The 27,883-nt window shown below is 40.6% G+C and overlaps 2 protein-coding genes across 2 annotated transcripts; one reads left to right on the top strand and one right to left on the bottom strand.

Annotated features, from left to right (window-relative positions):
• Window positions 1–6,218: 6,218 nt before the first annotated feature.
• Window positions 6,219–7,348, top strand: LOC135714611 (titin-like). The gene is made up of 2 exons (XM_065237995.1): window positions 6,219–6,224; window positions 6,305–7,348. Exons 1-2 carry the CDS (start codon window positions 6,219–6,221, stop codon window positions 7,346–7,348), a joined length of 1,050 nt encoding a protein of 349 aa, XP_065094067.1.
• A 16,652-nt stretch (window positions 7,349–24,000) lies between these two features.
• On the bottom strand, window positions 24,001–24,699 carry LOC135714598 (uncharacterized). Its single transcript, XM_065237989.1, has one exon. It carries the CDS (start codon window positions 24,697–24,699, stop codon window positions 24,001–24,003), a length of 699 nt encoding a protein of 232 aa, XP_065094061.1.
• Between the last annotated feature and the right edge of the window lie 3,184 nt (window positions 24,700–27,883).

Genomic DNA, 27,883 nt, shown 5'->3' with positions numbered 1-27,883 from the left:
TAATTGGGTGTGGGAATCAATAGCAACAAACTTACCCCTCACAGGAACTTGTCGAACGCATGTCTCGTCAGCCTCGGATATGGCCTGTTGGAGTCCTTCCAACGCCCGGTCGATGTCATCTACGGTGTCGAGCAGTGGATTTTCATCGATGTTGCTGTCCACCATTCGACCGTACTGCACCCAGTTGACATGGTGGTGGTCTTTACGCAGGCAGCCTCTAGCAGGAACCACGTTGACACCGACTTCAGTCACCACCGGTTGGTGGTCGGAGCTGAGATCGTTGTGCACCTCCGGCTTGGATAGTCCGATGTTTGACAGGAAAAAGTCTAGCGTGGAGGGATTTCCCGCTGGAGAGATGAAAGTTGGTTCGTCCGGAAATTGCACTGTGTACAATCCATGTTGTGCGTGGTCGAACAATAGACATCCGTTTCGATTCCTCTGGTAGTTCCGCCAAGCTTCATGGCGGGCGTTCAGGTCGCCTCCAACGATGAATCGGGAGCTAGTACGGGTGATGGCGGTCAGGTCCTTCTTGAATTGGATTCCTAATCCGTTGCTTGCGGTACACTGGCGTGGGCAGTAAACAGCGATGAACCGGACGTTTCCAGTTGGTGATTCCACCTCCACACTAATGGCCTCGATGATAGAAGTGCGGATGTGGGGCAGAGTGCAAAACTTGATTCCCTTTCTGACGATGACCGCTACACCACCCCCCCTGGAGCTGGTGCGATCAAGCCGGATAATGTTGTGGTCAGGCAACCAGAAGCTGTCACCGAACTTTAGGTGGGTTTCGGTTAGAAGACCCACGTCGATGCTATGCTTGCGGAGGAAGTCGGCAAGCTCAATCTGTTTAGCTCTTACAGAGCAAGCGTTCCAGGTAGCGATGGTTAGCGGTTTAGACACCATATTGGATGATGAACTTACCGAGCACTTGGATCTGTTCGGGCTTATTGCGGCACTTACGTAGAGCACCGGTCATGTTGATAAAAATCTCCATCAGTTCATCTGCTGAGAACAGATCGGGATTGTTTGTTTGAGCTGTTGGTTGCCTCCAGAATCCAGGGGGGGATGGAGAGCTTTGTCCAGCAGAAGATCCAGACGTTTCTTGAGGGGGCGCGGATCGCACCCTGGGATTCGCTTGTCCACGAAGAGGTGGAAAGTCCTCTGTCCTGAAAGCCGGGGCCTTATCCTTCCTTCGTGCTGGTTGATTGTTGGTGGACGCTTGATTTCGGATGCGTTTGAAATCCTCGCGTTTAGGGCACTGCTTGTTGGATCCTTGGTGAGCACCACCACAGTTGGCGCATTTGGACGCCACAGCTTCATCCGCAGCACATTCGGAGGTGGCATGGTCTTGAGCGCAATTTCCGCAGCGTGGCTTAATGTTGCAGTTGCGGGTACCGTGTCCGAAGTTCAGACACCGCTGGCACTGAGTCACATCGCGATGGCCGCCACGGTATGGCTCCCAGCGAACGATGATGGAATTGATGGACCGGATGGCTTTCAGTGCCGTTGAGCGTCACCGTTCCCTTCTGGAAGTGTACCAGGAAAAGGCTATCCGGATACGCCTTCACATTCTCGTCTCTTCTTGTCATTCGATACACGGCACTTGGGGCCAGCTTGTACCGGTCCCTGATTTCTGATTCGATAAACTTCGGGTCGAAGTTTGGTAGGCCCCTGATGACGACCTTGAACGGCTTCTCACCGGGAATGTCGTGGGTAAAGAATTCCACCTTGGAAGTCCTCAGGTGGGCGACGACCACGTCAAACTCCGTTTTGGTACGGAGCATCACTTTAGTGCCGACTCTGCCCAACTTGTATTCGGCTTTAACACCCAGCGTCGCTAGATCCGCAATGAGCACATTAAGATGGGCATTTTTCACTACCAATGGAGGTAGCTTCACTTTTGCCGTGCTCATTTCGGCAGTATTCACGGTTTCGGCAGCGTCACCGAAATCTCCAACATCGCTGATGTTCGTCGCAGTGACATCGGACTGGCCTCGGTTCTTCTTCCTCTTCTTACTGCGTTTTTCCAACACAGCTGGCTGGATATTCCCATCCATGGGGAGAACAGCAAACCTGTTCGAGGTAGGCACACCGGAGCTTCCTTCTCCGGGGTTCTGGACCTTCGCCGGGCTTCGCGACCGATGCTTCCCCATTACGGGGCACACACACACGCACGACAAACCGCGAAAGAGAGCGCGAACACTATCGCCACGAACTTTTCAAACAACTCGAGAGAGCAAGCTAACACCGAACTGAACTGCTTGACGATCAACGAGTTTAGGTACCTCATATTTATACCTCTAGCTGTATTAAAATTCCTGAACCAATCAGATTCCGTTAAATACGGTCTATCACGCTTCACGCTCACTAGATTCTACTTATTTCTATTCCACACTATCTACTACAGCCGTGATCGGCATTTTACAAACAATCAGCGTGCTCTATGACCGGCACAATCGGCACACCTGCGTCACACTTGTGGCACACTGACAAAAAAGATGGCCAAAGATTAATGTGCGGAGTGATCTATCCATTGATTCGAGCACTATTTTGCACCAAATTTTCAACTGCTCGACTATTTGGTTTTATTACTGAGCACATTTGAAACACGAATGGAACTCTGTTTTAAATTTATATGAATATATTTAATGATGTTTGTCGTAAATGTTCCGAGAACTTCATAGAGATTGAGAAGATTCAATAGAACTTCGGGAAATTACAAAAAAATTGGAAACTTCTGAGAAGTTTAAGGATACTCTGTAGAAGTTCAAAAAACTTCATTTACATAGCGAAGAGCTTCACAAAAACTTTGGAGAACTTCATAGAGGACAGTAAACTGTGTGACATATGTATTTCAAAAAAGTTTCAGGGAGTATCATTGAAGTTCAGATAATTTCAGAGGTATTTCAAAGATCGGGGACACCAAAAATTTCATAGTAGAGGAAATGGCTCTAAGATTGGGCCCATCGCTAAAAATCTGCTATTTATCAATTTTATCTAGATGAACGTGTCATAGGGACGGTACTGGTGGATATTTTTGGTCGCTATTGAAAATTCAGTCGATTACTGAATTTATGTATGGGCCCAAATTAGGGGTATATAGGCCGACATTACATCCATTTCCCCTATATTATAGAACTTCATGGAAATCCATGGATCTTCACAGAATTTCATGAAACCGCTTGCGTATTTGACATTAATAAGATATTCTCTCAGAAATTATTCCAATGATCTTCAGGTGTTCTAAGATCTCCATGAAGTCCTTTAGACACTTTTTCAAGACTTCAGGTTGATCAGGTATCATTCTGAAAATATCCAAAATCTTAATAACATCTCTCAGATATTGTCTCATATGATACCAGGCAGCTCAGAAATTATTCCATGTGTTTTAAGATGTCTATAAAATCCTCTGGATACTTGTTCAAGACTTTAGGTTGATCATGTACTATTCTGATGAAGATCTCAAACTATCCAACAATGCGAATCACGTCTCCCAGGTATTCTCTCATGATACCAGGTGACTCAGAAAATATTCCAAAGATTTTCAGGTGATCAGAGGTCTCCAAAAACTTCTCAAAGTGTTCTCATGTCTTCAGGTTCATTTAGTATAATTCTGAAGATCTTCAACTACCCAACAATTTAAATCACGTCCAGGGGTTGAAACGGTTAACATTTTTTACAACACTCGCTTCGTTGTCGTGCGCGACAGTCGGTTTGTAATCGTACTCTCATGCTCTATCGTCGTCTCTCTTACACAACACACATTCGAGCAAATAGAAAATTATCAAATAACTATCATATGACATGTACTAACGAAAGAATGAAATCATCTAATTCTTTAATTTGGTATAAATTAAGCCATTTCTGATCAGACATGTTATTACTAGGACATCGTGGCTTGTTATTTTCAGAATTCACACAAGTACAACGACAGCAGTCATACATACATACATTCTTGACGGTCTTCAGCGACAGTTTCGTATGGCAGATCCTGTCACATGACATTTTAGTTTGGTACTGTAATTTGATTGCTTGTTTTGCAAGTGTCGGAAGCAAAGGCAGTCGGTATCTCAGAAAATGTGTTGACCGACTACGGTGACCACTTACAGGACTGATCACGTATCTCAGATATTCACCCACGATACCAGGTTGCTTGGAAATTGTTTCAAAGACCGCCAGGTGATCCGTGGTCTCCATAATAATCATACTTTCTTTACATGTTTCGACAGAAGAATTGTCCGGGGCCTCTTCACGTAGTTGGAACTCGTTACCTGATACTGGATTACGACTCGCCGAAGCAACCTAAATTTGCACACGCACACGTATGTAGAGATGAATACCAAACACCGTTTTAAATTGCGCGTTGCGCTGATCGTGTTGCAATTTCATTTTTAACAGTTTTGAATTTTAAAACTGCCGAGTAGTTTGAAATAATTTTGAAACTCAGCATTGCGAACGGCCTTAAGTTTAATTTAGAAGCAATAATACAAGTGTTTTTCAAGGGGTAACAATTTAAATGTTGCAATATATATTATTGGTTGTAAGTATCCTCAACGATGAAAGCTAATACATCCAAATAAACGAATCTGACGGGAAGGGATACAAGCTTTTTTGACTGTCTTAACTTCATTTCGAACAGTCTCGTACTGAATAATCATTTTAAGACTTCCCATGAAATTACAATGAAATGTATTGTAACCATACAATAGAATTGATTGTTTTGCAAAAATTCATACTGTCCACAATGATAAAATAACATTAGAATTTATTGTTTCAACACTATAATCTATGGTAAAAAGGGAAATCTACAATAGAACAAGGTGTTGCCATGTACCTTAACCATAGGAAAACTCATTTATTTTTCCGATCATACTTGAGCCATTTGCCATTAATTGTATTGTTTTTCTATTGTTGAATAATATTACTATAGAAATTTTCACGTTCAGCTGTATTGGAGCGATATGTGAGAGCGTGTTAGTGAAAATCCGAGGAAAATACATAACAAATCGCTGTCAAATTCATTTTGACCGATCTAATTTCATACATTTTTTTGGTTAGCCAGAGGAAAATAATAAACAACTTTGCACGGCGATGCACCCGCTAGTGTGCGTGCGTGAAATGTTACTAATCTCTATAAGGGACGTATTGTAGATCTATTGTATGATTTAGTTGTATGATATACGTACAATAAGATCGATTGTTATCAATAGATTCTAATTTAAATGTTTTTTATTGGATGGTAATTTTTTTCCGGGTTGCTAATGAAAATAAACAATGCGCAAGTCACAAACAAGTTTTAATTTTTTCTCTGAAAAAAAATGGCGTCAACCTGCGAGAGGGGTAAACAAAGGTAAGAAAGTTTCTATTTTTAAAGATATATGACTTGAAAATTGAAAGTAATCTAGTCCACTCCACTCAGATATGGACCATCCACTTAGACTTTTTGTTATCCGAACTATCAATAATATGTTATGATAGTTGATTTTATAACAGTTTGTTAGGATACCTTTCATAAAACAGTATACATTGATACAAATCTTTTGCGAGTCAAGTGCAATGCAATAAATATTTACATTCGTTGTTTTATTCAGGAAAACCCTCCCAAGACGAGCATTTTTTACACAATTCCAAGCCTGCATATGATCGAAATGAAAACCCAAGAGGCAACCGTTCGATGGAAAATTTGCAACTGCACCAATCGATTATTCAACAATTATAATTGTGCCTGCCATTCGTTGCCAAAATTTAAAGCACTAACAGGCTTCACGTGGTTGCTTCTCATATTCTGTGCACGAGACTGCATTCCTCCCTATGAACCGTTTTGTGGGGAGTTCACAAACTACGTCACTCTCTATAGTGCAAAACAAATATGCCTTAAGATCTGGTACGTATAGAATTGATTAATACTGTGGAACGTAATTTACGAGTGTACCTAACCGGTCGGTATGTGACAACCAATCGGTCGTCGACAATTTTTCAACAACCAAATTAAAAACAAAAGTGTAATGAACCGAGCCGGCAGCATCTTGTGGACAGAACTCACGAAACTGGTCAATTTGTTCGGTGTTGGCTCACATGTGCATTCGGTAGGTACAGCCGATTCTGGCAAGAAACCCGCATTCAAAGCATTATAAAACCATTATGATGAAGGTGGTAAGCCATCATTCGCTTGTGGTCCATTCTTTGAAGCTTAGCTCGATCAGCTGGCAGCATCAAACATGAAGGTAACATTTTTTGAGAGACTAGAATTCAGTGACGTAATTGCTATAATTTTCCTTGTATTGTTTTTTTTTTTTATTTCCAGGCATTTGTGGTGTTTTGCATAATTCTAGCCGTTACTTCTTTCGCGGCTGCGAAACGTTCCCACAGGAAAGGCAAACGAGGCCTTCAAATTCAAGAATTCGATCAGGATTCCGAAGATAACGAAAATCATCAGGAAAGTGATCATCGGTCTGGCAAAAAGAATGGACCCGTTCTATTTCCAATTGAGTTCGAGAGGCTCAAGCCGGTTAAAGCGAAGAGGCTATACCAAGCTGGGAGCTCGAAGTACTATCGAGGTACAACAGCTCTTGTGGAAAAGGCCGCCAAGAAAGGCAAAAGAGGTCTTCAGGTTGAAAGTTTCGATCAGGATTCCCATGATATTGGAAAGCATCAGGATAGTGATTACAAGCCAGCAGACAAGAATAGTCCGGAAATATATTCAATTGAAATCGAAGATTATGAGTCAGCTCCAGTGAAGATGCCATCATATGATGGGGACAAACATAGCTATCCAACGTCACGAAAGAAGTTAGTTCAGGCCGAGATGCATCATTTTTCAGCACCAGTGAAGGAGCCAGTTCATGAGATGCATGATAAGCCAGCTCCAGTGAAGATGCAATTTGGGTACCAGAAGCATCACGTGCCAGCTCCAGTAAAGGCGCCAGTTGAGAGCGAGAAGCATTTCCCAACTCATGTCAGGGTTCCATACCCAGTGGTGTTTGAAAAGCGCGTTCCATACCCAGTTGAGGTTGAGAAGCGCGTTCCATACCCAGTTGAGGTTGAGAAGCACGCTCCAACTCAAGTAAGGGTACCATACCCCGTTGAGGTCGAGAAAAGGGTTATAGTGGAGAAACATGTGCCGTTTATAGTCGAAAAACAGGTACCATTTAAAGTGGACCGACCGGTGCCTTATCCAATAGAAGTTAAGGTCCCAGTGGTGCAAAAGGAATACATCGAAGTGCCAAAACCGTACGCAGTTCATGTGGAAAAGCGCGTTCCAGTGTACATTACCAAGAAGGTGTACGTCGATAAACCGGTGCCAGTGACCATCTACATTAAGAAAAAGACTAGTGGTTGGAGTTGGTAATTAGTGGTACAATCCGTTAGCATAAGTTTCGAATTAAACGGTTAATATTGTTATATTGATTTTTTATCTGAATTTGTCCAAATAATATCACAGGAATTCATAAAACATATTTCAATGACTGGTCGAGTAGCCGAGATCCAAAAAATAAGACCAAAAAGATTATACCCATTTTGGCATTACTTCATGCAAAAATATATAATATGCAGACTTGGATGAATTATTAATACCTCACTCAAGTATTCTGCGGACTTCAAGAGGCGAATATGGACCGGCGATAACGCATACTGCCTTTCAATAACTGTCCGAATTGCATCCACCGTCGATCTCCCTTTACGGAATCCGAACTGCCTTTCCGACAATCCGTGTTCACTCTCTGTGCATTTCGTCAGCCTCTTCAGGATGATCCTCTCCAAGAGCTTGCCGACAGTATCCAACAAGCATATTGGCCTTTACGATGCAGGATCCTCCGGCGGTTTTCCGGGCTTCGGCAACAGCACAAGCTTTTGTACCTTCCACCTATCAGGGAACTGACCCTCGTCCAGACATTTCTGCAGCACCATCCTGTACATGTCCGGGAACGTCTGGATCGCCGCCTTTAACGCCACGTTGGGAATTTCATCCGCCTTTATTCGCCTTCAACCCTTTCGCTGCTGCCATGAGTTCCTCGTTGGAAACTTGTTCAATGTTGTCTTTATCTTCCTCGCCATATGGTGTAGGTGGCCGTTGGGTCATGATGTGGGAAAAGTCGCTCCACGATGACTTTCAGCTTGAAGGGACACATTTCAACCGGCATCGTTGGACCTCTGATCTCCCAGGGGTTGGCATCGGCATCGCGGCACAGCTGCTTGAAGCTATTTGACTTGCTCAGCTTTATCTTTCGTTTCAGTGCAGCCCTGGCCTCTCGGAACACCACCCTGCGCTTTTTTCTGTCTGCTTCCGTTCTTGCTCTCTGAACGCGCCTTCTGGCTAGAAGACAACTAGCACAGAGGGTGCTGATTTCCTCGTTCCACCAGTACGCTCCGCCTATTCGTTAGCTCCAGTTTTCTCGGCATAGTTGTGTCACATGCCCTTGCTAATGATTCGGTCAACTCGTTCGCGCTTAGACCCGGGATGTTGCTGTCTACCATTAGAGCTTCGATTAAGAGATCCTTATTGAATGCCTTCGTCTTTCACTTCCGCTCGCTTACTTTCGTCCTCCGCATTTCCACCGGTGTCGGTTCGCCGATACTGTACCGGATCGCCTGATGGTCACTATGGGTGCACTCTTCGCACACTCTCCAGTTCATATTTGCCACTAGCGACGTACTGCAGAAAGGGACGTCGATAATGGATTCCCTACCATCTTTGCGGAAGGTGCTGTTGGTTCCTAAGGTGGCCAGACTTGGCCAGTCCACTGCCCAAGCATTGAAATCTCCTGCGATGACGACTGCTTTCCGTCAAATGAGCTCTCCGATGAGCTCATCTAGCATCTGGTGGAACTGCTCAATTGTCCATCTTGGGGGTGCGTAGCAACTACATACATAGATTCCATTGCTTTTGGCGATCACGAAACCTTCGTATGAGCCCGCCACCACTTGTTGAATGGGATACCTGCCCGTGACTTGCATGGCCGCCATTTCTGCTCTGTCCGCCACCCAGTTACCATTATCGAAAGAGACTCGATATGGCTCTGCAATGATAGCAATGTCGCACTTTGTTTCCGTTGTCGACTGCCACAACAGTTGCTGTGCTGTGTTGCTGGCTCACCATCGCCTTCTTGAACTCTGGGCACCTGAAACTTCCCGTCACATGGCCGTTTCCGTCCTCCTTTTTGCAGAGCATGCACCTCGGTTGCTTTGTACAGTCTTTTGCAACGTGTCCCTTCTGTCCGCATTTCCTACACGGATCAGATCTGTCAGGGCCTTTGCAGTTTCTCGCCTGATGACCGAAGCCCATGCATTTGTAGCATCGCTCCATTTTATTAGACACTCGAGGAATAGCTTTCAACGGACACACTGACCACCCAACCTTGATTGCCATTGGTACGTCTCCCAGGTTGCATTGCACCTTCAGTGCACTTTTCAACTCGTCTTCCGTTGTGATCTCGTCCAGAACCCTGCACTCAACCACTGACTCCTGGGATAAGGCTCTTACGTTCGCCGTCCCGCCAAGATATTTTTCGACGAGCTCCTTAAAAGCTGCGCTCTTAACCGTAGGATCCCTTTTCAGCTCAAATAGCATCTCGGCTTTCTGGGTTCGCCTGGTTTTCACCACGTTCTCGCCTAGTTGTTTCAACTCCGGATCCTCTCTCACTTTCCGGAGGAGTGCTGCGTAGGACGTTTTGTCCTTCGCCTCAACAACCAGAGCGTCACCCTTGCTTCTCTCCCTCCGAGGCCTAGGCTTCTCCTGTCTTCTTCTTCTTCTCTTCCTTCTTCCTCGCTTCCTCTTTCTTCTTCCTAACTTCATCTTCCTTCTGTTTTTTCTTCCTCTCCTTCTGGTTCTCGACTTTATGCCACCCACCATTTTCTCCTATCTCCTTGATGCCTTCCTCGTCATCCCTGCGTGTTTTGGGGTCCTCCTCATCTCCTGGTGTGTCCCAATCTCTCTTTTCAGGACGTGGATTTGTGGGTTCCTTCGGCGTCGCAGTCTTATGCTCTCCTTGGCCTCCAGCAGAGCCTTTTGTATGTATGAATGTATCTATATAAGTTCGTATGAGTGTAACTCACTCAATTTTCGCAGAAATGGCTGGACCAATTTGAGTGAAACAAGTTCCAGAAGATGTGTTTCAGATCCCCATAGATTGCTATTGATTTTTTGCCGATCGGAATTATAGTTCCGAAGATATGAACAAAAAGGTGACTTCCAGATTCCACTGGGGAATTCGCAAAAGATTGATATATCAAAAACATCATGCGACACTTCAAATCACACATAATTTTACTATAAGATCAATGGTGGACATATTCAGACCCAATGATCACAATGGCCTCTTTCAGATATACTGGGTGACCCCGGGAAGTGGACAGATTCTGACATGCATCGGAATGCATCGTGCGATCAATTGGAACTTAACATAATGATTAGTGCAAATATTTATATTGATTTTTCTCATAGCTTACCTGGTCCTTTGAAAAAGTTATGGGGTTTCCTCTCGAGTTTCTTTTGATTTTTCTCGATTTTTTCCACATTTTTACGACACTTATTCAGGTACAAAACGACGAAAATGGCTGCGTCGTTCAGCACTAAAACTGCATCCGGAGTGGGTGTTCTCGAATATAAAGATGGAATAGGATGGAAACACACTGTCCGTTTCATTCGAGGGGAACAAAGGTAAACCGCTTTACATTTCATATAACGGATTTCTATCAAATTTGCTTCAAAATTTCGATGTTTTAAGATAAATTCGAGTCGTAATGAATAATAACAAGCACCAGCCGATATTATCCGATTTCATACACTATTGATATCGATAATCTTGGATGTGGTAGAATGATCGAGCATTATGCTGATGTTGTTTTTAGTGTGTTTTGTGATGTGAACTGTCACTTTATTGAGCACCTGCTTTTGTGATTGTTGCATGTTCAAACTCTGGAAGAATTGATGGCCAAGCGTGACCAAACCCAAGACCAAACGATAGGTGCCTGAGATTGGGGAAGTCTTTTGAGGTAGTGATGGAAATCAGTTATGACCTTGGAGATATCCGAGAAATCCCATTCGTGACATATGCGTTTCCACACTTCCTATAATGTGTGTAATGCGCTATATTATAACCTCACAATTTCACTGGAACTTTACATTTGATGCACCAACCAGGGAGTTCCAATTTCATGAGCGATGTCACAACTGTGTCCGAAATTTGTGCTCTAGAACACTTGAAGTGATAGGGTATCTTAGCCATCATCAGGCAATTTGTGGACTCTTCAAGGAATCACCATAAATGATTTTTGAACAGATTTATACACCAACAATACTAAAGGGTCGATCAGCAAACTTATCTTGCAAACTGAAGCACGCCTACGCAAACCAATTCCACCATCGGATAGGAGAGAAGGTTGTTGTTGATTTGGCAAGGTGAGCTCCGATTTGCAAGAAAAGAGCATTACAAGATTTGATTACAAAAGCTGATCCGCCTTTTTGAATGGTTGGTTGAGATTTCACGACGGTCCTTTCTTATAAACAAACGGTTGTCATCGTTACCTGTCATGATACTTATAGAGATGTGACCCGATATAAGAGATGCGACCGATAAAAACCGATATTATTTGTTTTTAGAGATTTAAGCACGATTACAAAGGGGAATTTACGTTTTCTCGGCAACCTAAGCAGCGACGTTCTTTCTATAGCCTTTTTCTCTAAGGAACGCACATATATGCAGTATTGGTTTGTTTACAATCTTTTGCTGCCAGCTGCTCTAACAATTTCTGTCGAAAGAATTGTCAAAAACTGTTTTGAAACGCTTTTACAAAGCTCCAATCTTCTCTAGTGAGAGCGAGTATTGTCGGCAAGCAGTTTTTCTTCAGCAACCGTTCCATTTGAACTGCATGTAAATCTGCTGTTCTATTATCGGCAACTCGAAATCAGCTACAATTTGTAGTGCGTGTGTTGCATTTCAAGAAAACCTTGCTAGATTGCTTTTCTCAGTGGTAAAAATATAGTCAAATTGAAGCTGAAAGCATAAAGAATCGTTTGTATGTATTCAGCGAAGTGTTTTCGAAAAAAAATTTAGTGATAATAGTGTTTCAATTTGGGTTGCCGAAAATAGTCTGTCATGCCGAAGCCGTCATTTCCCCTATATGGAATGAATCCAATAAAATGGACTTCTTCGATTTTAAATCAAATCAATCAATCGGTTTCATCACTTTTTTAGTGACAGTGACTATAGGCAAACAAGTTATAGACCGACCAACGTGACGTATCCAAAAATACCGTCAAATCATGGAAAATGTTCGTTTTGGATACAACATGACAGCACATTGACAGACTTTAACTATGGCCCTTCTATAACAGTGACAGCGCGTTCGTGTGGTGGATTTGAAAACGGGAGCATTTCTAATGCGTGTTGCAAAATGCATCGCACGTGTAATTTGATTGCGGATGTAAAACAGTGTAACCAAATCAATTTTAAAATTTTCTCTTGATTTCAAAAGTCTGTAAATTTCTGTGAAAAAACTAAAAAGTCTGTAACGAAAAAAATGTATGTGAAAATAATAAATGTCTGTAGATACACTGACATGTATATAAATCTGATGTCTCTGCTTATACTAGACCTTCTCTCAAATGCCACAATTGATCATCTCCTTACTCTTATGGAAGATGCATTAATGACGTAGCATTTTAGGGTGACCAGCCATGTTGAAAGTACGCTACAAGGTACAAGTAAACAAACATTCAACCAACTTTGGATGCCCTCCCCCTACACGGATAGAAATCTCCTTATACCGTTTGGCAAATTTCCATTGCTGATTATTCATAAATTGTATAAGTCAACTCATAAGCAGACGCCTTGCAAAAAGTTAATGAAGATCATGTGTCAAATGAAATGTATAAGCGGTCACACATACCTTTTATGCATTCTAATAGGACATATGTGGTTTGTCTTATGGAATGTATAAGGCTGATGCTTTGGCAAAAATGTATAAGTGAAACACATGAATTAAATAATTGATTTTCGTTTCGTGTAGCAGCCTACTTGTAGTCATGGCTGGGCACTCTAAAATGCTACGTCGTTTATGCATCTTCCCTTACGATATGTTCTACGGGAATGTTCTTATTGCTCTTCATCAAACAAAAAACAAAAATATATTGCAATAATACTATAACTTTTTTCAAAGTTTTTTTTTTCTTAAATAGTTGTTCTTTTCATATTTTTTTTTCATTGAAAAAAGAGTGATGTCTTCTAAAACGATAGCTGTAAATACGCTGAATGCAAGGAAATCAAAATCGCTACATAATTGTTATTACATAGGGTAAATGAATGCAATCCCAACAAACAATCGTCTATTGAAGAAACGACTTTTTGGCCATTTTATTCAACTGCATGCTTAATAGTACTTGTACTATTTTAAATAATAACTTCTGTTCAGGCTTTGTTCACACAAATCTGGAGAATTTATTCAACCACAACATTGAACTACTGGTGTTGTATAAGGTATGTCGAGAAGCTTTTATTCGACTTATATGAGTTGTAACAGAGTTTATACGATTAAAATTTGGATTATTCAGCGTTTATTAGACATCACTGCTTCCTTAATACAATGAGGCTCTGCATACGCTTGATGCTCATGTGAAGTAACGTTTAATCAGACATTATTATACATTTATTGAACGATTATTAAACTGTGGGAAAATTAACCCGAAAATAAGAGGGACGGGGACAGGGAAGGGTGTTTCTTAAGTGTATTGTATTCATTATTTCTGAAGTAGCTCGCCCCACACATGTATTAGATTATTTATTAAATACTTATACATGTCGTTGTATGGGATTCGAACCATGTGTACCTTCCGATTACCAGCCGCTTGCCTTGTCATCTGAGCTATCCTAGAATTCATCATAATGGCAGCTCAATAATCAATAAAAGCTTGCATGAAAGTAAATACCTATCAGCAGAATGATTAATTCATTCATCGTTGTTTTAAATGAGACCAATGTTGCCTCTTCACATCTCCAAGTCGAAAGAAAGGATGCTCGGTTGTATTTTAAACTAGATCAATGCATTCATTATCGTGAGTCATGTGATCGATGATTACTATTTAAATTAATTAGACGTAGAACACAAATAAAAAAAAAAGGTTGAGCTTGGGATTGAACTCACGACCTTCTAATTGGAAAGCGGAAACGGTATCAGTGTTGTCGAATAATCAATCTAATACATCGTTTATAAAGCATTTACAAATCATGTGATTACAACATGGACGCATAGTGGTATAAGGGCTATTATGCTGACTGTATTCATCTTTATTCAGCAATATTGTAAAGTAATGCAATGAAATCTAATAAAGGAGCTAAAAACATTTATTAGACGTTTAATAAAGCAACGAATTAAAGCGACAATGTATGTCGAAATTACACTTGTTCAGTTTGTTTTTTCCTTTATTTAACGTCGGTCTCTGTTCCGCAATCTAGTGCCAATCACCGACGGACATCGATTGCCATCCATTGACGGCAATCGAATGTGCAGGAAGGTAGCTTCCACACCTGCGTAGGATAACGCACCCATTCAACACACTTGGGCCGGGACCAACGGCTTTACTTCCCTTCCGAAGGAAGACGTGACCAGAGATTTTTATGCCTCAGAAAAATCCCACCGACCTCGGCTGGGATTGAACCCAGACCCATCGGGGTGTTGGAAAGCAGTCACACTTACCACTACACCACCGGCGCCGGCATTCAGTTTGATATTAGATCAAACTTCTGGTTCTGAATAAGGAAGACAGTCAACGTTTATAAAGCTTTTAATAAGGAAATTAATCATATCAGAGCAAACGGCGGAATAAAGGCGCATCTATCGATATCAATGAGGTTTTTTCAGCACATAATTCGACATCCTGTTTTATTCAGCATTGTAAACTGTTATACAGCATTTATTCAATGTGTATGCTTATTTGTGACTGTGAATTGTTTGTTGGGATGTCAGCCTAAATGCCCCTAATATGGCCTATACATAAATTCAGCAATCGACTAAAATTTCAATAGCGACCAAAAATATCAATTAGTACCGTCTCAATGATTTGTTCATCTAGATAAAATTTATAAATAGCAGATTTTTAGCGATGGGCCCAATCTTAGATTCATAGGCCAACATTACAGCCATTTCCCCTATGAAGATACACTATAATACAGCACATTTCATGTAACGCTTTTTGCAGCCATCGCTTTATCTCCCAAAAGTCTCAATTACAATTCCGCAAAATACACCTTTCAATTTTTATTTAATGAGATTGATATCGCCCGAACGCTGTCGGTTTTCACTAATGTTCATAATTTACTCACCACTGCTACCGCTACCGGTCTTGAGATCGATTACAACATCTGCATACTTAAGTAAGTCGTAAATATTAATGCTCAACTTTACACCGCTAAACCAGTTTGGAATTATTGATTCCACAGTATCCCGTGCCCAATGGAGAGCTTTTTCAAAGACAATCCAGATAGTCCACAAACCCAACACGGACTGCTGCAACAGCAGGGGTAGGATATTTTTCATCACGTTCTATCGGATGACGATGCGTGGCCACCAGGAAGAGTTATTACCTGGACAAAGCTCTTTTAATTAAATTTTCCCAGAATCGTTTGAGACGTGACCGACCACACTGACCGTGTCCACGTGATTCCATGTGCGACTCAAAGGCTAAAAGCTGCGCCGGTTCGGAACGAGTGGCTCCAATTAACTTTTTTTTTCAACACGTCCATGTCGCGACGCTTGGTTTGCTCGCGTGGTCCTTCCGACGTCGTTTGTTTCTCCTGAATCGATGGATTAATTGAAATCACCACTTGCCCATGTTCCATCATTCATCAATATGCTGTGTGTGGAATTATGGATTTATTTGATTTTTTTTATGCATCGGGTTGGCACTGATCCTGGAACTCTGATGGCATCATTGAATCACCAAGCAATTGCTTGAAGCAACAAAGAAATAACTATGATAACATGGAATTGCTGTGAAGGCTTTGTTGAGCAGAAATTATTGTGACTGGTGAGCTGTTTTCTGATTGTTATAATTGTGATATAGACTATTCTTAGTTTAGAACTTTTGTAAAATAAGATTTAAAAGTTCTGGTGAATGTTCGATTCTGAATAAATCAACTAGGAGGTGTTTTTCAAAGTAACTCAACAAGCATCTTTATTAGGAACTAATTCTATAGGGAACAAGTGCGGTGCACTTAGAACCATCCCCAATGCTTCTTCTTTTGCTTAATGTAGATGGACACCGGCACTGCTTTCTCGATGTACACTGGCTTGTCAATGTACACCGGAACGTGCTTTTCCACATGCACAGCGTATGGCTTTGGCACTTCGATGTATTCCTTCTGGACAACTGGGACCTTCACTTCCACTGGATATGGTACCGGGCGGTCAACTTGAAAAGGGACCTTATTTACAACTACAAATGGAATATGTTTCTCCACGACAACCTTCTTCTCGACCCCAATGGGATATTGCACGTGATGTTCGTGCCCGCCGGAATATTGTGTTGTAGCATGCGTCATTGGAGTCCAATGATTGTTCTCATGATGGTTGTCGTAGTTGTATGAATCGTGACCATACCCCAGAGCAACGGCCACAGTCATGCAAAACACTACGAATACCTAGATTAGAACCGATGAAGAACACGTTAGAACATATTACTAAACACTAAAAACTTTTCTTACCTTCATATTTGATGCTGCCCTGTTTAACGAATTTGGCTTCTCACTAAGTTTGGACGGAGGACCACAAGCGACTGATGTCTTACCAACACGACCGGTACGGTTTTTATAATACTTTACAAGTGGCTCTTTTTTTGACAGGATCAAAATGCTGATCATGTACGAACCGCAAAACCAGGCAAAATCAACTAAAGTTTCGTAAGTTCTGTCTCTTCAGGTTCGAATCAATGCACTTTCAATTTCATTCGGCTGTTTAATATCTTACGGCGACAGGTTGCTATCGGACAGCTGGGTTGGAAGGAAAGTAGACAAGCTCGTTTGTTGGGAGAATCGGATCACGCGCGCCGAAAGTGTATCACCATGTGAAGGTCGATTACGAGTGGAAAATTTTGGCAACAAATAAAGACCACAATTAAATTTGTTGGATAATCGAACGGCGAAGACAATGAAAAGTAAACGCAAAATCCATCGAATGAAAGTTGTTTTTTTTTATTACATTAAATAACAGCTTTATAATTTTTTGTTTGTGCACTGTACTTAGTGTAATTTAGTTAAATAAGACTCCCGCAAGCGAACATTCACTCACTACGCATTGCGTACAAATCAATTAGACATATCAGTTCGATGTGTGAACTTCAAATTCAAACACTTTGGCATGTAATTACTTCCTTGTGAATGTTCTAGCTAGCAACAAGCAATAAATTAGCTATACTGGTCGTTAAGGACGAAGTGTACACAAGATTACACTCAAGCTGACACACCAAGCGCAAGCGGGGTCTCGTGGACTCGAACTTTGTCAGTTCATTCATTTAAGGGGCTAGGCTAGTGTAGAAGCCGGAAAAAAGGGTAAATTTCGTGATGTGCATGGATAAAAGTTTCATGAACTGGAATGTTACAACTAGTGAAGTACCAGGCCGATTGTAAAAATATTGATGTTTGACAAAATGGTGCGCGTTTTAATAAAGTGGTCTGATTTTTAGGCAAAAATATCAAATAGGGGAAATGGCTCCAATGTTGGCCTATGGATCTAAGATTGAGCCCATCACTAAAAATCTGCTGTTTATCAATTTTATCTAGATGAACGCGTCATTGGAACGGTACTAATGGATATTTTTGGTCGCTATTGAAAATTTAGTCGATTGCTGAATTTATGTATGGGCCCAAATTAGGGGCATTTCAGCCGAAATTTCATCCATTCCCCCTAAATCGTTAATTACAAAAAAAAAAACTTTAAAAATAGACCACTAGAAAAAAGTATGTAGAACAAACTACAAAAAAAAATTAAGTCGTCTAGGGGAAATGGATGTAATGTCGGCCTAAATGTTCCTTATTTGGGCCCATACATAATTTCATCAATCGACTATGTTTTTAATAGCGCCCAAAAATATCCATTAGTACCGTCCCAATGACCCGTTCATCTAGATAAAATTGATAAATAGAAGATTTTTAGCGATGGGTCCAATCTTAGAGCGATAGGCCAACATTAGAGCCATTTCCCCTATTAATTAGAAATATGACTCGACTTGGTTTCTAGAAAATTGCGATTATAGGTAAATTTCATGCCGCGAGCGCGCAGCTAGTCTGCTTCCCAGGTATAAAACCAATTGTCCCGCATTCTTTAGACTCTAAGCTGTTATTTAAGACCAAACAAAATCCATTTTTGAACCCACTACAGTGGCCTAACCCCTAAGCTAATAATGTCAGTTGTGCTAGGATCAACGATTCAATTCAGGTGCGATATTAATTCAAGCAATCGCGATGGCAATTTAATATAACGTACAATGGAAAAATATGAATCCCTAGTCATGAAAGAGGTAATGAATTGGATCGCTCTATGCTTCACGGGTATCGTAAGATTAATGAAAGCAATCATTATTTTAAGCACTAGGAAGTTTTTTTTTTAAATTCTTTATTAACCCTCCGTTACTCGCGCTGTTGTACTTTGTACAACACACATGAGTTTTCCATTGCCATTTTGTTGCTGAGTTACCAATCGATCTGAAACCAACGAGTATTCCTCAAAAAACTTCTTGTGATCTAAACAAGCTAAACTTTGATTACAGTAAACACCTAAAAAATGTGGATAAAAGGATAAATGTAAATGGAAACCGCGTAAACTGTGACCATACTACTTGGGATTTGACATAGTTGATTACAACATGGAATATATCGAGATCCTGACCAGATAGAAAGTTGCTGTCTCCGAGAAAGTTGTTCAGGAGATCATAGCCTTGTCGCTGGCGGACAGTAGTTCAGAATTTTCTCACTACGTAGCGCTAGTATACATGTGAAATTCTCACATATGATATATCTCGAGATCCAGACCAGATAGAAAGTTACTGTCTTTCACAAAGTTTTTCAGGAGGTCAAAGCCTATTGCTTGGTGCTCAAAAGTTCAGAATTTGCTCACTACGCGACGCTAGTATACACGTGAAATTAGCATATAAAATATCTTGAGTTCCCAACCAGATAGAAAGGTACTGTCTTCGGCATAGTTGTTCAGGATGTCAAAGCTTTTTTGCAGGTGGACAGTAGTTCACATTTTTCTCACTTTGCGGCGCTACTATACATGTGAAACTCCTGCATATAAAATATTTCTAGATCCTGACCAGATAGAAAGTAAATATATTCGGCAAAGTTTTTCAGGAAGTCAAGATCTTTTTGTTGGGTGACAATAGTTCAGAATTTTCTCACGATGCGGCGCTAGTATATACGTGCTTTTCTTGCATATTCAATAGCTCGAGATCTTGATCAGCTAGAAAGTTGATGTCTTCGGCAAAGTTGTTTAGGGGGTCAACACTTTTTGGCTGGTGAACAGCAGTTAAGAATTTTCTCACCACGTGGCGTTAGTATACATGTACACTTCTCACATATGCTATATCTCGAGATCCTGATCAGATAGAAAATTACTGTCTACGACAAAGTTGTTCAGGAGGTGTTGGTGAAATGTGAAATTCTCGCCTGTTATATATCTCGAGATCCTGACCAGATAGAAAGTTACTGTCTTGAACAAATTCGTTCTGGATGTTATCACCTATTGGTGCACAATGTTTCAGAATTTTCTAACTGCGCTGCGCTAGTATACACGTGCAATCCTCATATATGCTACAGCTCGAGATCCCGAACAGCTAGAAAATTACTGTCTTCGGCAAAGTTTTTTTTTTGAGATCAAAGCTGATGAACAGTAAATAGTTCAGAATATTTTCGGTATGCGGTGCTATTTAGTGTGCATGTAAAATATTTGTAGATGCTATAGCTTAAGGTCAGGAAGTTACTGTCATCGTCAAAGTTGTACATGCGGCAAAGTTCTTCCGGATGGTGAACATGCAAATGTGTTTTGTTCAAAGCTCTCTCATTTTACGTCCAATTTTTGATCTCCTTAAAGGGTGATACGGTCAAAATTTGGTCAATATCAACTTGACGTATTTCTTTCAATTTTGCATTTAAAAAACCTGAACACCCCTCATTTTGAAGGTGTGTGTGTGTAGAATGTTGCTCCTATTTTGATTTTGGAATTCACTCTTCAGTTGTCAAAATGCCGTCCAAGCAAGAAGAGCAGCGTATCAAAATTTTGCTCGCGCATCGCGAAAATCCGAGCTACTCGCACGCAAAGTTGGCAAAATCGCTAAAAGTTGCCAAATCAACCGTTACAAATGTAATTAAAGTGTTTGGGGAACGTTTGTCGACAGCCAGGAAGTCTGGATCGGGGGGAAATCGAAAACCGGAAGCCGCTGAGACGACAAAGAGAGTTGCCGGTAGTTTCAAGCGAAACCCTAACCTCTCTCCCCGAGATGCCGCAAATAAGCTGGGTGTATCGTCTACAACCGTGCATCGAGCCAAAAAACGAGCCGGACTATCGACTTACAAGAAGGTAGTGACTCCAAATCGCGATGATAAACAAAATACGACGGCCAAAGCGCGATCCCGGAGGCTGTACACGACGATGCTGACGAAGTTTGACTGCGTGGTAATGGACGACGAAACCTACGTCAAATCCGACTACAAGCAGCTTCCGGGACAGGAGTTTTATACGGCAAAAGGAAGGGGAAAGGTAGCAGATGTTTTCAAGCACATGAAACTGTCAAAATTCGCAAAGAAATATCTGGTTTGGCAAGCCATCTGTACCAGTGGCTTGAAAAGCAGCATTTTCATAGCTTCCGGGACTGTCAACCAAGAAATTTACGTGAAAGAGTGTTTGAATAAACGTCTGCTGCTTTTCCTGAAGAAACACGGTTGTTCCGTACTGTTTTGGCCGGATTTGGCATCTTGCCATTACGGTAAAAAGGCCATGGAGTGGTACGCCGCCAACAACGTGCAGGTGGTTCCCAAGGACAAGAACCCTCCCAACACGCCAGAGCACCACCCAATTGAGAAATACTGGGCTATTGTCAAGCGGAACCTAAAGAAGACCAAAAAAACTGCTAAGGGCGAGCAGCAGTTTAAGGCAAACTGGCTTTCTGCGGCGAAGAAGGTGGACAAGGTGGCTGTACAAAATCTGATGTTAGGGGTCAAGCGTAAGGCCCGGCAATTCGGATTTGGAAAAGCGGAAGCCTAACTGAATATTTTTCCTGAATTTTATACTAATTGAACTTGAAAAAGAAATTTAATTTGATTTTTTTAAATAAACGATTTCACCGATTTACACGCGTTTTCCCTTGACCAAATTTTGACCGTATCACCCTTTAGGTTATTTGAATGGTATGAATGGTATAGCATAAGGGTTCTACTACTACGTTTAATTTAAAATTATTTGTTCAAGTCAATTCTGAGAAAATCAATCATGACTCTTCAGAGTAAATTTTGAAAAATAGTGCAACTTTGGGTGAACCTTTGGTATACAAAATTTGAAAATAATATTGAGAAATTTGTCTCTTCCTATTTCCATTCAAAATCTTTCAAATGTTCTAAAAAGAACGAAAATTTGACGTTTTTAGGAGGTGTTCTTAAACTTATGATACGGGGGTACGGTTTTATAAATTTCTCCATTCAACTGAGCAAAAGTGCCTCACTCTCTGAGTTAGTCTCGTTGTCCGTGCACACGTAAATACAGGGATTTTTTTTTATTGTTCTAGACTCCTCGATAAGACATTTTGAAATTATCCTAAAATTAAAGGGAGACTCTAAACAAGGCCTTGGCTCCCTGAACAACTTTTCCGAAGACAGTAACATTCTATTTGGTCAGGATCTCGTGATATTTAATATGTGAACATTTCACGTGTATACTGTGGTGAGTAGTATTATATTTAGATTTTACCAATTTCTTAAATGGATGAAATACAGATCATTTGAACCAAAAATGGAAAAAGGATTCGAACCACCAACGTTGAGGTTATCAGGGTTGTGTTTTTACCACTGGTCTATCAGCGCTCACGACATATACTAGAGCCGCTTAGGAAATTCTCAACTATTGTACACCAAGCAATAGGGTTTGACCTCCTGAACAACTTTGTGGAAGACAGGAACTTTCTATCTGGTCAGGATCTCGAAACAACCAACATGCGAGAATTTTACGTGCACTAAATCGCGAAATCTATCTGATCAGAATCTCGAGATATTTTACATGCGAGAATTTCGCGTGTATACTAACGCCACGTAGTGTGGAAATTCTGAACTATTGTGCACCAAGCAATAAGTATTGACTTCATGAACAACTTTTTCAAAGACAGTTATTTTCTACCTGTTCAGAATCTCGAGCTATAGCATACGCGAGAATTGTACACGTTTACTAGAGAAAAATCTGGGCTTTTGTCCACCAGCCAAAAAGTCTTGACCCCCTGAACAAGTTTGCCGAAAACAGTAACTTTCTATCTGCTCAGGATCTCGAGCTATTGCATATACGAGAATTGCATGTGTATACTAGCAACGAGTAGTGAGAAAATTCTGAACAACTGTCCACCAACGAAACGATCTTGACTTCCTGAACAACTTTGCCAAACACATTTACTCTCTATCTGGTCAGGATCTAGTGATGTATCACATGCAAGAACTTAACTTGTATACGAGCACTACCTAGTGTGAAGATTCTGATCTACTGTTCACCAGCAGAAAGGCTATGATCTCCTGAACAGCTTTGCCTAAGACAGTAACTTTATATCTGGTCAGGATCTCGAGATATTTTATATGAGAATTTCATTTGTATACTAGCGCCGCGTGTCTAGCGTGCAAATTCTGAACTACTGTCCACCAGCCAAAAATACTTGACCCCCTGAACAAGTTTGCCGAAGACAGTAACTTTCTATCTGCGCAGGTTCTTGAACTATTGTTTATGCGAAAATTGCACTTATATACTAGCGCCACGTAGTGAGAATTTTCTGAACTACTCCACCAACGAAAAGATCTTGACTTCCTGAAAAACTTTGCCGAAGACAGTAACTTTCAATCTGGTCAGAATCTCGAGATATTTTATGTGAGAATTTCAAGTGTATACTAGCGCCGCGTATTGAGAAAATTTTGAACTATTGTGCACCAAGAAATTTGATCTCATCAACAACTTTGTCGACGACAGTAACTTTCTATCTAGTCATGATCTCGAGATATCACATGCGATAATTTCACATGTATTCTAGCGCTACTTAGTGAGAAAATTCTGAACTACTCTCTACCAGCAAAAAGGTTATGATCTCTAGAACAACTTTGCCGAAAACAGTAACTTTCTATCTGGTCAGGATCTCAATTATTCCCATGTTGTAACCAATTAAGTCAAATTCCTCGTAGTAAGGACACCGTTTACGAGGTTTCCATTCACATTTTCTCTATTATCCGCATTTTTTTGGGGGTAACTGTGATAAAAGTTTAGCTTGTTTAGTTAAAAACAAGTTTTTTAAGGAATACCCGTTGGTTTCATATCGATTGGTGGCTCGGTTGCAAAATACCAATGGAAAACTCACACTGTTGTACAAAGTACAACGCGCGAGTACTCGTGTTACAAAAGTTGGTTCATATCCGGAGAAAGGAGAGGCCTCAGAGTGAGTAACCTCTAAATACATGGTATATTAACATCTTGTAAATAACTTTGGTTGCTGGCTCTTCAACTTATATGGAAAAAATAAAAATATATAAAATAGGGAAACAGAGGAACCACAGAAAACAAAATTATTTAAAACAAGCTACAAACGAATAATCAAAAAAAAAAAAACAGAGCTCAGCTGACATAGGTCCAATAGGGGAAATTCATCCAACTGAGATGTCCCAACGGCCGAAAGAAATTCCTGCTATACCAAGTGGTAGATTTTGGCTTCTTTTAAGAAGGTTACTAGTGCTGCCGAGGCCGGAGTATCATTCCCGAGCAGATCCCTGATGCTGGAAGTTAGGCAGAGCGACTCCCGAAGATTTTGGAACTCCGGTCAGTTGCACAGGATGTGTTCGATGGTTTAAGCCCGGTCCGAAGGCGCGAAATCACACGTTGATTCCTCAGGTTATCCAGTTCGCTCCATTCTTCAGTTGACCCTTTGACTTTGCGGATGAAGGCAGTTCTGTTGCGGAACCACTCGGCCTCCCATGCCGCTCGAATGGTCCGCATGATCCACCGTCTGACGTCCTGTAGGGGTACCTTGTTGGTGAGTCTGAGACCCGATGTCCCGACGCCGACAAGGTGATCAGCAGACTCGTTACCTGGCACTCTGCAGTGTCCGGGAATCCACGTGTACACGGTGTTCTGTGGGGCGTATTTGATAATCGCCTGGATCCATGGGTGTTTTGGTGCATCCGAGGTGATCGCTTGAACGACGCTGTGTGAGTCGGTTAAGATAAGTATCGGTTTGTTGGCTGGCGTCGTAGCGGCACGGAAGATCGCTGCAGCCTCGGCCGAGAAAACCGAGCATTGTGGAGGAAGACTGCTGCTTTCAGCAATATCGTCATTAAGGCAAAAATCCCCGATACCTACTCCGTTTATCGATCGGGAGCCGTTGGTGTACCGGTGTACGTGGCCGGCATAGTTAGACCCAAGTAGCTCCGTGACCAATCTGCGCAAAATCACGGATGCATCCCCTGCTTTGAAGTGGTTCATGATCCGATTGTCCAATTGGATTCGTGAAGAGTGCCAACTTTTCTCTCCATGCCAATGGACTTTGGCCACGGGGGGGAGGTCGATGTCGGCGGCCGTGCGGAGGACTCTGTTCCCCTCGTCGAGGAGAAAGATCCTATTGTTTCCGGAGGTCTTGGCGGAAAAGGCGGCGGCTTTTGTGGCAATATTTGCGTTTAAGCAGAACCGGAAAGGAAGAACACCCGCTTCGATGCATGCGGCGCCTGCTGGAGTGGATGGCAGGAGACCAGATATGATGCGGATGTAGCTGTTGTAGACCGGTGCTAGGGTTCTAACCAGCTTCTCGGAGGCGAACACTAGGAAGCATTGGGAGTCCAAATTGCTGAATAATCAATTATGTAGTATTTAAGGCAACCCATTTTGTAAATTTAGTTATTATTTATTCATTACCGATCGAGTACTCATTTCATCCGAAAAGGTTTTCCTCCAGTGCACAGTGGTCCAGAATGCAGATTTAGGTGGAATGATATGTTTTGAGCCTGAAATTGAAACTTTAGACTAAAAGTCTCTTCTACAAAGTTGTTTCTTATAGTTAGGCCCTTATTTTTATGACAATTAATTCTAAGGTGGTTCTTATTATCAATAAAATCAAAAATCTAACTTTTTTGTTTGAATAAATTAAGGTATACATTCTTGGGCAAAGTTATAGCTGAGCTAATTTAAAGCAACTTTGTGCAACACAACTTTTTTGTATCTCTTAAATTGGCTGACTAAGAGCTATTTTCTTGAATTGAGTTAGGGTGGCGCTAAAAAAAACAATTATTTTGCTCTAGTTTTCTTATTTCAAATTTTTCAGCAAAGGTGTCTTTGAATGACTTTTAGATCTTATCTTTTGCTCTAGAAAGCTTTTCATTATCTTTCGCCGATCAAGAGTTATTGACGTTTTTGTACTAAAAATATGCACTTTTCAAATGTTAATATCTCTGGTTGGGGCAAATAAAAAAAAGTTTTTATACGGCGTTTGAAAGGACGTATGTTATTCTCAATAATATGAAAAAATTGGAGGTATGCTATTTTTTAAACTCGTATAAAATCACTTCGAATTTATTCAGTTTTTTTTTTACTATATTTGGGTATATCTTTTTTATTAGAAGAGATACAGGCAGCAAATTTCGCTATAAAACATTCGTCTTAAAGAGTTTTAAAAGTTTCTAGAGGATGACTTTCATGAGAAATTTGAAATAAAAATGTTAGTGCTAAAAAACTATTATTTGTAGAAAATCCCTAAGTTAACTCCTAAAAATTACTCTAAAATAAGAACGTTAAGAGATAGAAAAAAATTTATTCGACAAAGTTGCATACATTTTACCACACTAAAACTTTCTTAAACACCATATGTTTTTATTTTGTAAAACAAAAAAGTTATTTCTAAAAATTCCCTTATTTGAGGACCACCCTGACGTTTGCAAACACCAAAAGGAGGGAATTTTTTATAACAAAAACTTCTTCTAAGACACTTAATGTTCAAATATTGAAACAAATGTACTAGCACATTTTAATTAAATTTGTCACTAGAGTGGTCCTATGAAATCCATATTTTGTCAATAACTTTTTTAATTGAAATTTCTCATGAAAGTTATCTTGTAGAGGCTTTTAAAACTCTTAAGACGAATGTTTTACAGCAAAATTTGTTGTCTGTATCTCTTCTAATAAAAAAAGATATACTTAAATATAGTAAAAATTATGAATAAATTCAAATTGATTTTATACGAGTAAGAAAAATAACATACCTCCAATTTTTTTCATATTATTGAGAATAACATACGTCCTTTCAAATGCCGAAAAAAAACTTTTTTTTTGTTTGCCCCAACCAGAGATATTAACATTTGAAAAGTGCATATTTTTAAGTACAAAAACGTCAATAACTCTTGATCGGCGAAAGATATCTTCTAAAGATCTAAAAGTCATTCGAAGACACCTTTGCTGAGAAATTTGAAATAAGAAAATAAGAGCAAAATAACTGTTTTTTTAGCACCACCCTAACTCAATTCAAGAAAATAGCTCTAAATCAGCCAATTTAAGAGATACAAAAAAGTTGTGTTGGACAAAGTTGCTTTAAATTAGCTCAGCTATAACTTTGCTCAAAAATGTATACCTTAATTTATTCAAACAAAAAAGTTAGATTTTTGATTTTATTGATAATAAGAACCACCCTATAATTAATTGTCATTTAAATAAGGGCCTAGCTATAAGAAACAACTTTGTAGAAGAGACTTTTAGTCTAAAGTTTCAATTTCAGGCTCAAAACATATCATTCCACCTAAATCCACCTGGACCACTTTGCAGTGTGAGGAAATCTCATCGTTGCAACAAATTCACTTTGTTCTCTACAGAAAGTTTCTCTGTTTTACTTGTACTGCTGGAGTGGAACATATCCAAGTAACCAAGTTCCACATTCAACGATAAAACTCACTTCCAAGTTCCATAAAGTTCCGACAGAACCTTTAAGTTCCATAAAGTTCCGACAGAACTTTCTTCCCAAGCAACCAAAAGTTCCGTATTCAACGATAAAATCCACTTTCAAGTTCCATACAGTTTCGATGCGTACTCCTAGCAACTTGAAGTTCAAAAAAAGTTCCAAAAAGCATCCCTAAGCAATTTTGACAAACCTCAGGCACGGTGTAAGACATGGCCACAACAAACTTCCGAACAAGTTCACAGTGGAACTTTTTAGCAACTTGAAAGTTTCTTAAAAGGTCCGTCAAAGCCCACATAAAGCCATCTGCACAAATCTTTATTAGTAACAAAATTTAAGTACGCAAATATGGCGCAAATAAATCATAATTCTTATATTTATGCAGTGCATCAATATTCCATTTTTAATTTCCTGGATTCGAACCCGTGTATTCGGCATGCGATCTACCACTGCGCCACAAGTGTGTTGCCGGCAAACACCAATTTAAAATTCATCAAGGTGTAGTGTTTCGTATTCAAGTCAGTCAGCTGGCACTGAAAACTCCAGCAGTAGGCGGGACAACAGCTCACTTTAATATATCTCAGATGACGTAGCGAATCGTGGTACACAGCAAAAATGCTGATGTATGAAATAATGATGTAATAGCAAAAAGCAGATACAATATAACATCAATGGATGTAATTTTGTTCGCAAAATCGATGAACATCGTACAACGTTATATCACACAACCGA

The sequence above is a fragment of the Ochlerotatus camptorhynchus genome, unplaced genomic scaffold (genome assembly GCF_037179485.1).
Source record: "Ochlerotatus camptorhynchus isolate MF236.1 unplaced genomic scaffold, CSIRO-AGI_Acam_v1.1 ptg000045l, whole genome shotgun sequence".
Classification (NCBI taxonomy): domain Eukaryota; kingdom Metazoa; phylum Arthropoda; class Insecta; order Diptera; family Culicidae; genus Ochlerotatus; species Ochlerotatus camptorhynchus.
This window is presented reverse-complemented; position numbering and strand designations above follow the sequence as displayed.